The following is a 16,423-nucleotide window of genomic DNA, read 5'->3' as shown; positions in this document are numbered from 1 at the left end:
CATAAAGCTTATTGAACCTAAAACAACACTTGTAACAAAGTAATATTAAGAGCCAATCATTCGTGGGCACTGGGAGTAGAACTGCCCAAGCATGTAATCAGATCACCAGGAAGCCCCAGCACCTTTGTACAGGGCAAGGGGGCTGTGTGAGGTCCCGGCTCTGCAGCCAGAGGAGCGCAGAAGGATCCCCTCCTCTGCGAGGAACCCCTCTGGGCTCATTCTGATCTGCTGCTTATGGTGCCACACCACTGGTCCAGTGACACAGGCCACACCTTGCTGAGATGAGCAGGAAAAGATTAAAATATCCAGTAATTCTTTCAAGATTACAAGTAATGCTGCAATCACGTATGGATCCACAGGGCTCATGGGGACATGTGCTGGGCACAAGTGTATGGGTATTTTGTCCACAGTCTCCAAAATCCTTATAGACATTTGCAACAGTCCCACAGCAAGAAAGGCGTTAAAACCACACCTAGACATAATCTGACTTGATCATTGTTGTTCCCTTGAAAGGCAGTTTGACAAGTTAGTTGCCAAAACTTAGCTCAGATTTCTGAACTGAAAGGTGCTGTGTCCTGGCAGGCTTAAGGCAGGTATTATTTTGCTAACCCCAAGAATTTAGGGCTCAAACATGTTGTATAGGAGGAAGCAGCTGAAACTTGCAGATTCCTGAGGATCTGTTTCCTCTCTTAAGACGCAGGAGGTAGATCAACACCGCAGGAACTCTATGTACCCTATTTACAATTGGATAATCAGAATTTAAGGTCAGAACACCCAGAAACTACGATGTTTGATCTAGGAATGCCAGTTTGGCACATTAAACCTCCCTTTGACTCATAATCCTTCACAGTCAGTCATTCTACCTTTTAACACTGTGTAACTAATTGCCAGAGTAATACCCCCATGACAGAGAGAGAAGTGGGACAGGACACACACAGTCCACCGCTATCCTGCTTCCTTCCTGCCCACAGCGGGCAGCAGTAAGGGCTGCTGGGCAGGGCACTGTGCTCTCACTTGAGAAACCGGGTTTCCTTTTCCTGCTCCACCACACATCACCCTTGCAAGGCTTTCAGCAGACAAATTGCTTAGTGTCTCTCCGTTTGAGTTTCCCACCTGTGAAATGAGAATAGCACTCCTCTTCCCAGAAGCACCTTGAAGATAAATACAGTAAATTCTGAGCTGCTCAGACTAGAATGGGGTTTAGATAAGCACCATAAATGGACCAAAAGAAATTTAATCCAGTGGGAGAAAGGGGAACAGTCATGCTGAACTCAGCTTCTAAAAAAATTAAATACTTTCCATTGAAGTTTACTGATTGTAATACATCAGATTTGCTTAGTCTTCTAATGGTTTTCTTTGTGTCTCAACAAAGACTAATGTGTCATGAGCAATTATACAAAATACAGCTGAGAAATACAACATGCTCTCACTTTCAAGTTTTTTCTTTCTGTAAGACTGAAAAGAGCAATGTCCTGTTTGCATCTCTGTTTGAGAACCCATGGTTCACCATTATCCGCAGATAAGACCCAGGAAGCCTTTCTGTACCACTTGTACAGCCTGGCAATGCAGCATGAAATGCATTGGGACACTGTAGTGTCCAGAGACCAATTTTATAATAAAATAAAAAAAAAAAAGGAACAAATGAGCCATCAGAGTTTTAAGCTCTCTTAACATTATTTTTTTCACATTGAGATGGGAAACTGATGACTGCCACCATTTTTTAAGGTTACAAAGCAAATGCAAAACTACAATGATTAGAGGAAGTGCAATCGGATTCAGCATTTTCACCTGGTTTTGGAAGCTAAAGAGAAAGATGACACCGGTCTAGTGATTTTCCAGTGCTTTTTCTTTAACTTTCTATGAAGGGCACAGATTTGTGTGATCACTGGTTCTGCCTCCCTCACCTTTTACAGCTGTGTTTTACAGCTGCATTTTAAAGCAGTGTTCTACAGCAGCATGTTTACTCACTTTAGGAGTTATGACTAATGTACAGCCAGAGAAATAATGAGAATCTGAACAAACTGATCCTGTACATACCAATAATCACTGCAGGACCTGTATCACTTGGGGTTATTTCCAGGCAGCCAGTGAGACAGAACCAGAGCCAGGACTTCTGCAAAGCACTTGCTGTGCATATTTTCTGAGCATGTTCTAACAAAGTTTTAGCTTTCTAAAATGTGTACTTTCTCATTTCTCTAAGCAACAAACTGTTCCTCCTCTCTGCAGCCTTTGAAGAAAACTCTCCTTAGAGAGCGCTTATTTACCAGCAGCTACTACACACTGGTATCCAAAATACCGTGAAATATTTTCTAAGAGTAGGGATCTGCATGGTATGTTAGATATTCCTGCACTGTAGCTTCACATCAAATAGAGATGTTTGATGAAAACACTATTTAGCGTCTGTAGTCTCATTCCTTTCACCTTAAATTCATTGAGATAATTTATCTCCCTATGTCCTTCCCTATTGCTTCCATTCTTTGGAGAGGTCTAAGCTTACGTTCTTCAAGGTTATAGGCTTGGGGGAATTTTGGTACAGGGAAAAGAGAGATTTATGACAACCAGCTTGAGCGTATCACTTGTAATACCTATCACAAGGATTACGTGTTATTCCTGTATCAGTATTTGCATACAGACGTCCCAGCATGCACATACCATTTCTAAGTCACGCTTATCTTTTTAGCTCCCTGCATAAAGCAATACAAAATTAACTCCTGGCTTTTTTTTGCTTTTTTTTTTCTTTGGAAGAATGCAACTGTTTGTTCTGGTGTGTCCTTCCTTAGATCTTCCTCAAAGTTCAGCAAAACTCCTCACATGCTAACAGAAAATTTCCATTCTTTCACTCATTTTTGGCTATGAAAGCCATTCTTTATTACTGTAGTTTTTACCTTTATCTCTTCTCTGCCCTTTGTTTGTCTTTGATACTTAAGAGGGAAAGTTCAGCCTTTCCTCACTATACAAACAGTTTCCATGCTACACTAACCACACTCTCTTATCTGGACTTCTACAAGTTGCTTAAGAGACTTAACAGCACCCATCACTCATGTTCTTTACACCTTGGATTTGAACTCAGAGGTTAGACACAAATGCCAGCTAAACTTGGACAGATATTTAATTGACACCATGTGTGAGACTCTGTAGGTTTAAATAGGCAAAAAGTTAAGATCTTTCCCCCATCATCCCAGTTGGCTGCAGAGACTGTAGCTGTGGCATGCGTAGTCTGCAGTGTGCAGTGCACATCCAGGTTGCAGCATGAAAGAGAAACCACACCAAAGATCAGCGCCCATTTGCAATGTTATTGTAGCTGACCCTACTCTTCTCCCTACTAACGTGTCACATGGCAAACCGCTACACAAAACTAGCACCAATGTAATTGTGCCTTCTCAAGAAATCTTAGCCTTAATTTTCTGTATCTAGCATCAGGTCAGTCAAAGTTGCAAGGTAGTTTTTTGATACTTTCCAAACAGAGAATTAATAACCAGGCTACTGCTACAAATATTTTAAGTAACTTTAATGCTGCTTAGCATAAGTCTTTGTTATATATTTTCATCTACATACTCCAGTGTAAATGTATTTTATACAATAGGAAGTATTTTTAAAAGTTTATGGCTCTAGATAAAACATTCACAAAACAAGTTTCAATCCAAGTAGAGAATTAGGCAAAAAAACATAAATCAGCCAGAGCAGAAAATCTTTGGAAGATACAAATTTCAGGAAACATGATATACAAAAACATCCCATTGCAGTAATTCAGGATGGCTGAGCAGTACCAGTAGTCCAAAGGGCCGCCACTCACTGTTGTGCCACCCATAAGAACCTGTCCTGGGTCAGCAGGGACTGCAGGGCACTACTGAGGGTGGCTGGCTCTCAGAGATCCTTGTACCTGAAAAGTCTGATAAAGTAACCTTCATAGCAGACACCCTTGTTGGCTCAAGGAGAATGAGTAAGCCTGGGAATGAAGAAAGTCCTGTCTTCCCTTACCCAACCACTACCGGTCTCTGCAGAATATTCAGGTGCACTGGTAAGGTGTACTGAGCAAGCTGTTCTATGAATTACAGGGAGCCTTTATTCTCCCAGGTTATCAATTTGGCACTACTCACAAGAGCAAAAATTATTTCTTAGCATTATAAAAAAAATGTCACCGTCTGCAAAACGGCATGAGTGTTAGGGAGCAGAGCACAATGCTATAATTTAGTTTTGTTAAATTAATTTTTTTAAAATATATATAATATTGCATGTCATTATACAACCGGGATATTCAAGAGAGGCTTAATTAAACTTCACTCATGCCAAAAGCAAACTCCATAGTGTGCTGACCACTTTGCATTCCCCTGCTTTCAGTAAGACGTTGTACAGGCCTCTGTCCAAATAAATACACCTTTCTAACACTGCAGGTTTAGAATGCAACAAATAACACACTGCAAGGATTGAGGTCAGACATTATTCACCATTTGGTAACATTCCATTCAAATTATACTGACTCACATAATAAGTAACAAATGCAGCACTCGAAGTAACAAAAACAAAGCTGTACTCCAACAAAGTAAAACAGTGCAAGTATTCCTGTTAAACAAAAATATACCATGTATATACACATACAACATAAATGCACTGTTTTGTTTTGCAGTATAAATAGATCTGATTATGCTAAACTCCTAAAACTAATGAACTACTGACTGACAGTCCCTAACAGTTTCCATCTACTAAGGAACGTAAGAAAGCTTTAAGGATCAGATGACCATAGGAAGATATGGTTATAAAAGACTATCAGAAGATTTCACTGGATGGATATTTAAAATATTTTCTCTGTACATCAAAGTTAATAAAATATATACTAAGTTGGTATCACAAAGTCAGCTTGGGCTCTGGTCACGCAAGGAGCAGCACACAGAAAATCCATGACTCCACAAGGAGCCCCAAGGCTCTCCCTGTGCGGAATGCGCTGTGATGCTGTAAAACACTTCAGGCCCAATCCCAGGCCTCACCAAGGGAGGAGCTTTTTAGCTGCCTGTGCAGTTAACATGTTTGTTTAGTTTCCATTTTCTTCCTCTTCTAATTTAGCACTAGAATTCTGTTATCTGCTAATGACACATCTGTTTTTCCCTGCACTGTATAATACCATACAATAAGTATGCTTCTAATGAGTGCACAATAAAAGTAAAAAATAGAAAGGGAAGAGATGGAAACTTGTTTTCTGTTAAGGAAATTCTCATTAGGGGTTATTTCCATTTCAACACTTCAAAACAGATTTTAAGCAAAAAAAAAAAAAAGGTTTTTTTTTTTGGAATTAGATTACAGTAAAACAGACAAGCAGCATTTAATTTGTTCTGAAGTGGAACACTCAGGCATTAACCTCTCTTCAGCTGCTATAGTCTCCATCTCCTTAAGGCCAGGGCTGTGCTGCAACCATAACAAACAGCTGTTGCAAAGGCAAAAATCTAGAGGAGGGGCAGAGAAAAAAAAAAGAAGAAAAAAGAAAAAAAGTGAATCACACATTATATTGTTTTACATTTTTTTTCAACTCTGAATGAATACAGGAACACAAATGATTCAAAAGTTACCTCCCCCAGCCAAAATGCTTAAGGTAAAGATAGGTTTGAGATCCTCTGAATTTTTCTCATGAATCTCTCAGTTGTAACTCCCTGTTGCTACTTTTAACTTGCTTGCTTCAGAAGACATTTTGGAACAGAATATGAAACAGAAGGTCTGCATAAGCTATGGTACAAAGTAATTATGTGTGTGTGTACACCATGTATTTCAGTTTTCACTTAGCTAGATTGATGAAACATTAATCTCAGATTTGTTTCCAGATGAATGCCTTTACTAGCAAACAACTAAGACGACATCCCTCTCAGCAGCAGAACCCTTTTACTTGCAGAAAAACAGAAACAACTTCAAATCTGGCCTCCTTGACCAGATAACCAGCCATTAGAACAACTTCCTGAGAAATGCCAGGAAGTTGCTATTGCTCAAGAACTAAATCGAATAGATTTGAACTGAAGGTCATGTCACAGCAAACTTGAATATATGATGTAAACCAGAAAGAAGAAATGAGAAACTGAATTGCTAAAAAACCCCAGTTTCTCATACTGTCCAGTGCTAACGAAGGATTCTGTCTGTTAGAACATACGAATTCAATCATGTCATAACAACCTATCCCTTGCTTTCCATACAAGTATTAATTTGACAATTAAACTTTTGAATATATGCTACACCCTAGAACTACCACCCATAAAAAATAAACATGTGTATTTTAAATCACAGCATACAAAAGTAATATAAGTTTGCTAACATTTTATCTTTTAACATTTTTTTCCATGTAGATCACAGGACTGTTTTAATGAAGTGTTTCAAAGGATTACAATTTTTTTTCTGTATGTCTTGACTTTCTAATTATATACTTTTGGAAAAAACACGACGACACTAAAGACTACAGTTACCTGACTCACCATTTCCCAGCATCTCTTAATTAAAAATACTGAGGTAAGTTACAAAAGAGTCTCCTCCTCCCCTGTCTTGACCGGGATTTGAGGGGCTTGAAGAACTGAATTCTCCCTAGGAAAAATAGTACAGAAGGAGGAAAGGGTCCATATATTCAGTGGGATCTGAACACACTGAACAAGGATTGAAGAGCTACGCTTAAGGGTAGAATTTGAGATACTTGCTTAGTACAAAGCACTCCCTTCGTTCAGGCACAGCTACAAGACATCACCTCTGTCCTTGTGCCATATGGCCACACGGGCATCAGATGTACTCGAGTGTGTTACCAGCAAGTGGGTAACGGTGAGGCACTCTGGACTTGGAGACTGATGTGCCCACCTCACCCCTTTGGAGACTGGCTTGCCACAGAAAAGGCTTTTCCTTTTTATTCTACTCTTGCAGACAGAGTGTAAACCTTACATCTTAGGTTCATCTGTTTTTAATCTTAAGATGAACTGAAGGTGTTTACTGTGCAAAATTTATGGCATGTTTCGTTTTAAGGACAACAGATATCCACAGAGGGTTTTAGAAACTTAATACACATATTCAGTTCTCCAAAGTATGCAAGACCTTCTGGATTGCACAAAAAGGAAGAGCAGTAGTTTCAATTCTTTAAGGTAAGTCTACTGGCACACCTCTACTTGCCCTTCAGGAGTCCAGCCAGGGAGAAAGCTAGAGCCTGGTATATATTCTGACTCAGATATGCACACTCACGTCATCAAATACAGTGATTCAGTGATGATGCAACTACAGTGAAAAAAATGCAGCCTGAGCTTAGGCTGTCAATAAAAGCACTCTAATCCTTCCCATAAGAGACAGCAGGGCCCCTAAGTCTAACATTTATGCCTGATGTATGTATCTGGAGCTTCACAAGGAGCTAGTCCAAGGTTTTTCCCCGTGACATGTCCAGGACTATCTAAATGGTATAAAAAAAGCAACTGAAAGTTTGAGCACAGGCTTAAAATTCACAGCTGACATTTTGATGAAGGATCAGTTGCGATCTTTTTCTTCTGTGCCAATACCCAACATCGCTTTTACAAAATATCTTGTCTAAAAATTCTAAGCTGTAGTGATCATATATTTAAAACTCTATAGTGAAGAGTAGCAACTGAGCACCTATTGCATTAGCTTATTCCGATATTTTTGGCTCGCCATTGTGAGACACTTTTTACTACTCTTGAAGAGTATCCTTTTTCTCAGTGCTCCTCTTTCTATTCCAGCTTGCTCTTAAATTCCCAAGTTGAACAGCTGGCTACAAGCGCTTACAACAGACTTCTGTTCCCCAGATACAAATATATGAAATACATACCGAGGCTGCTATGCTTATGTTATATTCATGATCAGCTAGAATCTTCTCCTGTGTGGTGGAATTGAATTTGCGGGGAAAGTGATGCAGAGATGTAGTTGCTGCTTGCAGTAGAAAAGCTCCAAAATAAAAGACAAAAGTAACCCCATGGAAAAGAAAATCCTGAAAAGCAAATAACAGAATCAGTCTGGGCTGCAACACATATGTAATTCTTCTCGTCTCAGTACAAATGAAACCCAACACTGAAACGTGAAATGAGCACTGATAACAATTACTTTAGATAAGCAGTGTTAAAACCATGGAAGAGCTTAACCTGGACATGTTTTCACAGCTGCTTGCAACTGTAAGCAACTCACTAACATAATTAGTCATAAAGGGCTCTTCTCTCCCCAAACCCTATAGTCTTTCAAATTAAGAGGCACGTGCTCATCTATATCTACATATGCTGACATTTTAGATCACTTAAAGGCTGTGAGAGCTTACGAACGCTCCCTTCATACCGCTTAGATAAAAAATAAGGGCCAAAGGGGACAACTTTATCACAATTTAAGCCGTACAATACAAGCTTGCAGTCCCCCAGATCCCTTCTCAGCCGTAACCTAAGCTCCAGAAGTCCCCCCGCTCCATGCTTAAATTTTGCTTCTGTAAATACCCAGAAACACCTCAGCCTTGACACAGCTGAAGTTTACTTCCCGATACAATCAGAATTCAAGAACTGAGGCGTTTCCTCTACTCTCTCTGACTTGACTCTACCCTAAATACAGTAATTTGGAAGTACTTTATCATGCTCCTTGCAGGGGGGTTGGACTAGATGACCTTTGAAGGTCGCTTCCAACCCTAACCATTCTATGATTCTATATTGTGGAATAAAATGCCTGAGACTTGAGAGGACAGGAGTTAGGATTTACTTTAAATACACTTCTCTCCTGGCCTTCTCTAGGCTATCCTTCTCCTCTGTAGCGAATGCTAGCGGAACCCAAGGTTTAAACATCTACCTCTCATTTCTATTACTGGAGCACATGAAAAAGCAGCTCTGGTGCCTAAATCTCCTTGTGGGTTGTATTTCAGAGTCCAGTGTTCCATGCAGCAAGATTCAGACATGTTTCAGTAAAGTTTTAAAATGTCTAAAATATTCTTCCAACATCTCCTTCTGCTGTTGAGTCCGCAAGGCTGACATTTGCACTGCACTCAGTTCCTGAGTCCATACAACATATACTCTGTGCCTATACCTATGCAGGTCTGCGAAAGCCACAGACACAATTTTAAATATTATACACAAGTATATATATGCTTTTTATTATATCCACTATAGATTCTATCTCCAGCACTAATTAATTCTTTATGCACTTTTAATTTACTTGAGTGCAATGGACTACCAGTATGCCAAGAGTGAGAACCCACAGTACACCATGCGTGAGTCCACCACAACAGCAGACAACATTCATATGCACCAGAAATTACTGTGCAACATCCTTACATACTGACTGTCTATTATCAAAGTGAGAATGTGCCTGACTCCCTGTCCTGGTTCTGGCTAGGACAGAGTTAATATTTACTTGAGCTGGGTGGAGAACTGAAGCTGGTAGCCCCTATGGCTGGGATAGTTAACTAATTAGCTAACAGCTAGGGTAAGTTTACCCAAATTAGCCAAAGGGCTATTCCATCCCATCTGACATCATGCTCAGTATATAAGTGAGTAGGGTGGTGAAGGGAGGCTCCCTGCTACTTGGAAGAGACTGGGTGTGGAGATCTGTTGTGAGCTATTGTACTGTATTTGTGTTCCATCACTGTTTTGTTTTCTTCTGTCATTACTGTTAAGTTTACTTTTTGTTCAATCTCAACCCACGTGTTTGGCTTTTTTTTTTTTCTTTCTGGTTTTCTTTTGTTTGCCAAATCTCCTCCTATTCTCTCAGAGTGGGGGGAGTGAGAGAGAGAGACTGCGTAGCCTGGTCCCGGTCGGGGCTGAACTACGACACGCCCCCATTCAGAGAACTGTTGCTTTGTAGATGTTTTTTGTTTGTTTGTTTGTTTTTTATTGAAAGAATTTTATTTTCAAGCTCATTAGTTCTTCCACACTTGATAGCAGCTAAAGCTACTTAAATCACACCCTAGTCAGTTTTGGTAAGTTAGAATATAACCACAGTTTCCCATTCCATGTAGAATAGGAAATAATTTTCTCTTAATTAAGAATCATTTGATCATTCGAGGTTAGGTCATAGAGCGTACTGCTTTTCTTAATGACTGCTAATTACTGTGAATCCAAGTTTTGGCAGAACAGCTGCAGTAATTCCCAACTTCAGGAATTCAGGTATTCCATCCTGTCTGAGTTGTTGGGCTTTTTTCCTCATTTAAAAAAAATAATTACTTCCTCTTGGAGTATTACCAGGAGGCGCTGCTGACATCAACAGAACTGAGAAGATAAGGGGGCAGAGGGTGGCTTCCCAACCTAGCTGGATAGCCTTTATGTGCTTGGCTTGCCAGATCTCAAGCTTTGGCTATAAGACACAGTCCCTCAGTCTCCAGCTCTGTTGTTAGGTCTGTACCTCATAGAAAAAAATAGGAGGGACCTACTCCAGCATGAGAGTGCTGAAGCATCAGAGAAGCTTTGCTGCAGCTGAGGGAGGCACTTCCTATCGGATGCTTACTGTTGTGGCTTCCCCCGACTCACTCGAGCTGGCAAACACGTGCATATTTCGTGCTACCACCTACGCACACCATGTCAGACTGCACGCAGGTGTGTGTCCACGGTGTGACATGGCCTGACATACCCATTTCATAGCACAGGATTCCTGCAACTTGAAAGGTCTGCGTAAACCCATGAGTAATCAGGGACATCCATTATTCTTGGGCTGCTAAATACCTAGCGTGCAACTATGTCACTGTAACCAGCTGTACACTTTTGGCACCACTGCTTATGAAGGAGCACAAATAGCTCCATGAGGAAGACAGTGCTGACTGCACACAGCAGAGGTATTTTCAGGAGATGAACTCTTTCATTTCCTTCATTCTCCTGCCAAACCCTCTAATTTCCTTCTGCTGGCAGCAATTACAGTGAAGCTATGTAGCATCAGGAAGGTTTCCTGTTCATATGGTTATGGTTTCTGTGACCAAAACCCCCAAGATCTTACCGTATTTTGTTTTTTAGTAATTATTAGCATGGTGCCTAACTCTCCCTTGCCTCCACACTTGTATAACCATTGAAATATCATAAAAAGTGCATGTAAAACACTACCAGATCTGCACAGTATGTTAGTTCACATCTAATTTTGTAAATGAGTGTGTTGTGAGTCAGGCTGTAAAGAACAGTATTTGTCATACCATCTGGTTTAATGCAGTGATGTAGACAGTGATGTACCTCCATTAGGCCCACATTTTCCCCCATCTTTTCACTGTGTAGCATCTTATTTTTTAAGTTTCTGTATTAGTATCAATGGAACTACTGATGACATGAAGTATTATTAAATGCAGGGCTGTCAGAGTCCCATACTATTTTTCAAACTTACACTTAAACTCCTGGAGTGTTAAACCACATTTGCTCATGAATCTCTAAATGAAGATATAGTACTCCAATACAACTAAGCCATGACTCTTTTTGACCTAATCTAATAACTTATAGTTTCTGAGTTCTATTGTAAATTTAATTTATGAAATAGCAAAAACCATGTATTTATCTAAATACATGCCAATCTGAACCAAACAGGTACACCTTTGTCTTTTATAGTAATAAAAATAGTTTTAATGTTTCTAGTAATTATTTATTTGCAACAAAAGGTAAGAAATCCTTGTGAAGCACTGCTAAAAGCTTACTGAAAACAAGTTACAGAACATTTAGGTACCTGAAAACAGTGGTCAAACAATCTATCTAGTGTTATTTTTCTTAACAGCTGGAAGGGGCTGGATTTCAGCTGCCATGTTAGAGGTAAAATTATTCGCTCTGCATTTATTTAAGATGTTAACTTAGTTATGACAGCTTTTTAGATTAATTTACAGAGTCCCACAGATGCAGCTTTTATACAAGTCATGTAGCAATTTCCTGACACTGGACATTTTTCAGTAATTTATTGTATACAGGGGGATGAAATTAACAGTACAACAAATCACTGCCAGCATCAAGTAGCTAATGTGGAAGACATACACAATTGTTATAAGATGAGGATTTATATGATGAGCATTTTCAATCTATAAAAGGCTATGCCCTCACCCAGCAAGTCTTAAAGAGATGCATGATTGTAAATTGGCAAATAGTTTCAACGAAACCCAGGACACTATTAATTTACTTAAGCTACACACATGCTCAAGGGCTTTGTTGCATCATAACTTGTGAAGATGTCACAGTGTAAATCCCTGCAAAGTTCTCTGTAATAGTAAGTCATTATTAGCCTGATTACTGCCTGTATTGTGCTGGAAAGCTGACACTGTATGTGTGTGTATTTGCTATCAAAGTACTAAAGTTTGTTTTAATAGAATCCAGTCTGTTACCACTGATGGGGCTTTGAAGTTACCAGTTAGAGCCCCAAATTCATGAAGCTCTATGATTTGCTTTAAAGACCTTTTGTTTTAAGAGACTGTCCATGAATAATTTGCACAGATAAATAGCCATAGATGTTGATACTCAACCACGCAATTCCAGCTATGATCAAGAAAAGTGTCAACAGGAAAACTAAGCCACATAGGAGGAAGATGAAGGTGATCAGTAGTTACAAATAGCCATGCTTTAAAATTTTTAAAGTTTGGGTCCTTTTGGAAATTCCTATTCTGATCCCAGTTTTGTCAACTCTTATTATTCACTTCCAGTAATACAATAGATACCATCTTGTGCTCAACTACTTGAGTGCTAAAAACTCAAAGTAAAAAACAGTTAATGACCACAAAGTAGTACACAAATCAGCAGTCAGTAACCTGAGGTATCCATGTGGTTGGTAAAAACTGGAGCCAACAGCTTCCCTTTTTTAATAGGAAGGCATAGTCTGTGAGAACTACTGGCACAAGCCATAACAATCCATTACAGCGAAAATCAAGCCTTGTCTTCACAATGAAGAAAAGCTGAGCAGAGTATAATGATATCTGCAGTCTCACCAGCCTTCCTCTAAGAAAGATAAATGTTAAGTCTCATAAAAAGATGTTAAGCTATATCATACTGTAGGTTATGCTGTCTTTGACTACCTAAGGTCTAATAGCCTCTCACCAATGCTGCTTTAAGGAATTGACCCAAAAGTCAGAAGACATCCTTAGGAACTGGATGAGACTTCCTTGGTGCTTTAGACCAGTCCATGCTATCTCAGGCAACTACATCACACAATGTGTTCACAAATGTATCACTTCCTTTACAATATTACATGTATCTTTCTAGCCCCCCTTATTCACAGTGTGTTACTACCACTTCTCTAATAGTCAGAAAGAATCTTCCAATTTCCAGTCCACAATTATTTCTACCCATTTAGACCAATTTGTTGTCATGCGTTGTTAAACTAGTCCTCTTCCTGCTGCTCATGCATTTTATGTGCCCATAGAGGACAAGTATATTCCTTCAATCAGTTTTAAAAGCCAGGCTCTTTCAGCCTCCATCATAAAACAGGTCCTGTATTTCCTCCATCACCCTTGTAGCCTTACTCTTTCTTTTTCCAGTTTTTAATTCCTCTGTTTTGAAAAACCTTCTGCTAAAAAAGAGAAGGCTGGGCATTAAGACTTAGGATCAGTATGTCTTGTGAAATTATTTTGTTTCTAAAACAAAGGGAATTCTTAAATAAAGAAAAAAATCTTACCGTCTGGTTCCAGTTGACAGCAATTCTATTTGCATAACCAAAGAGGAACACACACAGGAACACAATGGACAGGAACCACGCAGTCACTGCTACAAACATTACCCATCCCTGCAGCAGCGGCAGTGGAACTCGTGTAGAAGCTACCAAAATCCAGACTATTGTTCCAAACAGCTGCAAGGAAAGGAATACAGATGACGAACTGAGAGACAACTTTTATTCAGTCCTTTCTGCGTAATAACTAATACCACACATCAACACATCCTCAGATTACTTTTAGGAACCAAGAGGAAACACTTCAAAAGTACTCAGAGAGCCCAAGTGCCGTTCTCAGAAATGATAGGCACTAAGTGGCAGTAAGATGAAGCCACTCTGAAATTCTTAAAAAGCTTTTAAAATAGTCTTGAAAATGGGATTTACAAACCCAGGTGACTTGCATGCTGCTGCTGAAAATTTTACCCTTACTCTTGTTTTGAGGGAAATACAAGAAATGTGAAAACATGTAGAGGGAAGTAGATTTAGATTAGATAGTAGGAAAAAAATTTTTTACAATGAGGGTTGTAGAACACTAGAACAGGTTGCCCAGAGAGGTGGTGGATGCCCCATCCCTGGAAACGTTCAAGGCCAGGTTGGATGAGGCTCTGAGCAATCCAATCTAGTTGGAGATGTCCCTGCTCCTTGCAAGGGGGTTGGACTAGACGACCTTTGAAGGTCCCTTCCAACCCTAACCATTCTATGATTCTATGTGAAAACATCTCATACTGTTTACTGTTGTAGTCCTAATCAGATGAGAAACAGAAAAGAGATTAAATGGTAATATCTTTTTTAATGCATTTGTAATAAAAAACTGAAAGAGAACGCATTAAGCAATAAAGTGAAAGACGAAACCAGAAAATAGAATAAGGCAAGTTGTAAATTACGTTGTAATGACTAGAAAAACATACAACTTCCTAGAATTATCATAACCTAGGGAAAGGTTCATCGCTGTCCATTTTCTTTTCAGCATACTGATTGCAGCAAATGAGTAGTGGGGATGCTGTGCTATAATGGGCTGATGGAGAATTTACATACTCTAAGGCTTGCCTGGATTAATCAACCCCTGGCATAAGGAAGGGCACAATTTCTTCCTGCAAATCCTGTCTCTTTATAAAAAGGGATAACTAGAGAAAATCATAACTGCCATCTGAAGTATGTTCATTTGTTACAGAAAGATATAACTTCATAATCCAGCCTGCTGTGTAGTGACAGCTACAATCAACTTTCAAGCAAGTTACTACTTTCCTGTTTAAATCCTACAGATTTACAACTACAAAGTCAGACATTATATTTTCAGATTCAGAGAACTTTCTTTTGAATCAAGGTTGGATGAGAAATCATGCAAAGGATCAAAAGATGCCTACTATAAAATTAGTTGGTTCCTTTCTCATGTTAGTCTCACTTCAAAGCTCCCAAGGGTTTATGTATTAGCTTTCAAGTTGTTCTCTAGGGTTCCTTTTTTAGCTGCTGTGAAGAACCAAACTTTCTCTAGTTTCACAAGACTGCAGGTACAAGTTTGTTACTCAGAGACCAGATAGTGATGCGCAGTGAGGAAGCAGAAGAGATAGCAGAAAGTGTTTGTTAAACAAAAAGCAGGGACACATGAAATGTTTTCAGTATTCTGAAAATGCAACCTTGCAGGCTTCTTTAAAAATAAATTTAGAAATCTACTGCAGAGACTGCTAATCTCAGCACCCATTGTTGTGCCATTTCCCTCGTACTACACCTGTCCTCTTCAGCTCGGCTGTCAGATGTATATAATAGGTAGGCCAGCCTCGTTAACCTTTTGTCTCTACTGACTCAGGGCCTGATTTAGTGCCTGGACTTGCGCTCTGAGCTCTTTGCTCTGGTGCGGTTTTACAGCTTGCAGGGTGGGATCCATCTCACAGACTGGGACACAAGCAGTATTCTGCTCTGACCCCAAGAAAAAAAAAAAAAAAGTTAGATGAGTTCTGCCAAGGTGGTTGTTTTTTTTTTTTTTTTTCCTCATGCCAATTAGTACCACGGCCCTGCAGAACCTCATACTCAGCCTTAGCTCAAAGGTCCCCAGCCCTGTGTAGACCAGTAAGGCCTTACATGCACACAAAATTAAACACACTTCCAGGAGTTTGCACAGGACCCGTAACGCGCACACAGGCAAAAACCAGTGTAACTCTCCACGGTGGGTTTTTGGGTCTGGGACTCTGCGCAGCTCAAAGTCCTCGACAGATTGAACAGCCCCCATGAACCCCGTCTCCACCGGTGCCGCCCGGCCAGAACGGGCGGGAAGCGCCGCACCGCCGCCGGCCAGCGAACACGGCGGGAGCGGGGAGGGGTCCCGCTGCCCTTCCCGGCACAGCACCGCGTCCCAGACCCCGGCCCCGGGGCCGGAGCGGGGCAGCCGTCGGGCTCCCCGCTGCCGCAGCCTCGGCCGCTCGCACCTTTCCTTTCACTCACAAAATGGCAGGTGAGGAGCGCGGGCGACGCGGTGCTGCCTCGGCCAGCCCGGGGCAGAGGCAGGTCTACCCCCGCCCCACCGGCTCCGGATACCACCGCCTACGCGGGAAGGGGACGGGCGCAGGGCAACGGGGCGCTGAGGGGCGGGAAAAGCGCGGTAAGGTCGGTGGCCGCCCGCCTCGCACTCACGATCTCCAGGAAGATGACGGCTCCCGAGTAGGTGCGCAGGATCTCCAGGCCGGAGGGCAGAGTCACCCGGGGCGGTGGGAAGTAGGGAGCGGGGTTGGGAGGCGGCGGCATGGAGGAGGTTCCCCTGGGCAGCATGGTGCTGTGGTGGCGGCCGCCGCTGCTGAGCGCGGTGGGGATGGCCGACCCGCGGCCAGGTGGGCGAGGAGGAGGAAGAGGAGGA

General features: G+C 41.0%; 1 protein-coding gene across 1 annotated transcript; it reads right to left on the bottom strand.

Annotated features, from left to right (window-relative positions):
- Positions 1-3,484: 3,484 nt before the first annotated feature.
- Positions 3,485-16,423, bottom strand: MAL2 (mal, T cell differentiation protein 2). The gene is made up of 4 exons (XM_086741201.1): positions 16,204-16,423; positions 13,546-13,716; positions 7,787-7,945; positions 3,485-5,435 (listed from the first exon to the last, which is right to left on the bottom strand). The coding sequence occupies exons 1-4, from the start codon at positions 16,336-16,338 to the stop codon at positions 5,364-5,366; spliced, it is 537 nt and encodes a 178-aa protein (XP_086597327.1). The 5' UTR covers positions 16,339-16,423; the 3' UTR covers positions 3,485-5,363.

This window comes from Chlamydotis macqueenii, chromosome 2 (assembly GCF_036417535.1).
Source record: "Chlamydotis macqueenii isolate bChlMac1 chromosome 2, bChlMac1.mat, whole genome shotgun sequence".
Lineage (NCBI taxonomy): Eukaryota > Metazoa > Chordata > Aves > Otidiformes > Otididae > Chlamydotis > Chlamydotis macqueenii.
This window is presented reverse-complemented; position numbering and strand designations above follow the sequence as displayed.

Bases quoted from the DNA above. Each gene is read 5' to 3' on its own strand.
- MAL2 (XM_086741201.1), bottom strand. From the start codon at position 16,338: ATGCTGCCCAGGGGAACCTCCTCCATGCCGCCGCCTCCCAACCCCGCT. The intron at 13,717-16,203 runs GTGAGTGCGAGG...CTTTCCTTGCAG, and splicing joins CCGTCATCTTCCTGGAGATC to CTGTTTGGAACAATAGTCTG. The intron at 7,946-13,545 runs GTAAGATTTTTT...TTTGCTTTTCAG, and splicing joins CTGTCAACTGGAACCAGACG to GATTTTCTTTTCCATGGGGT.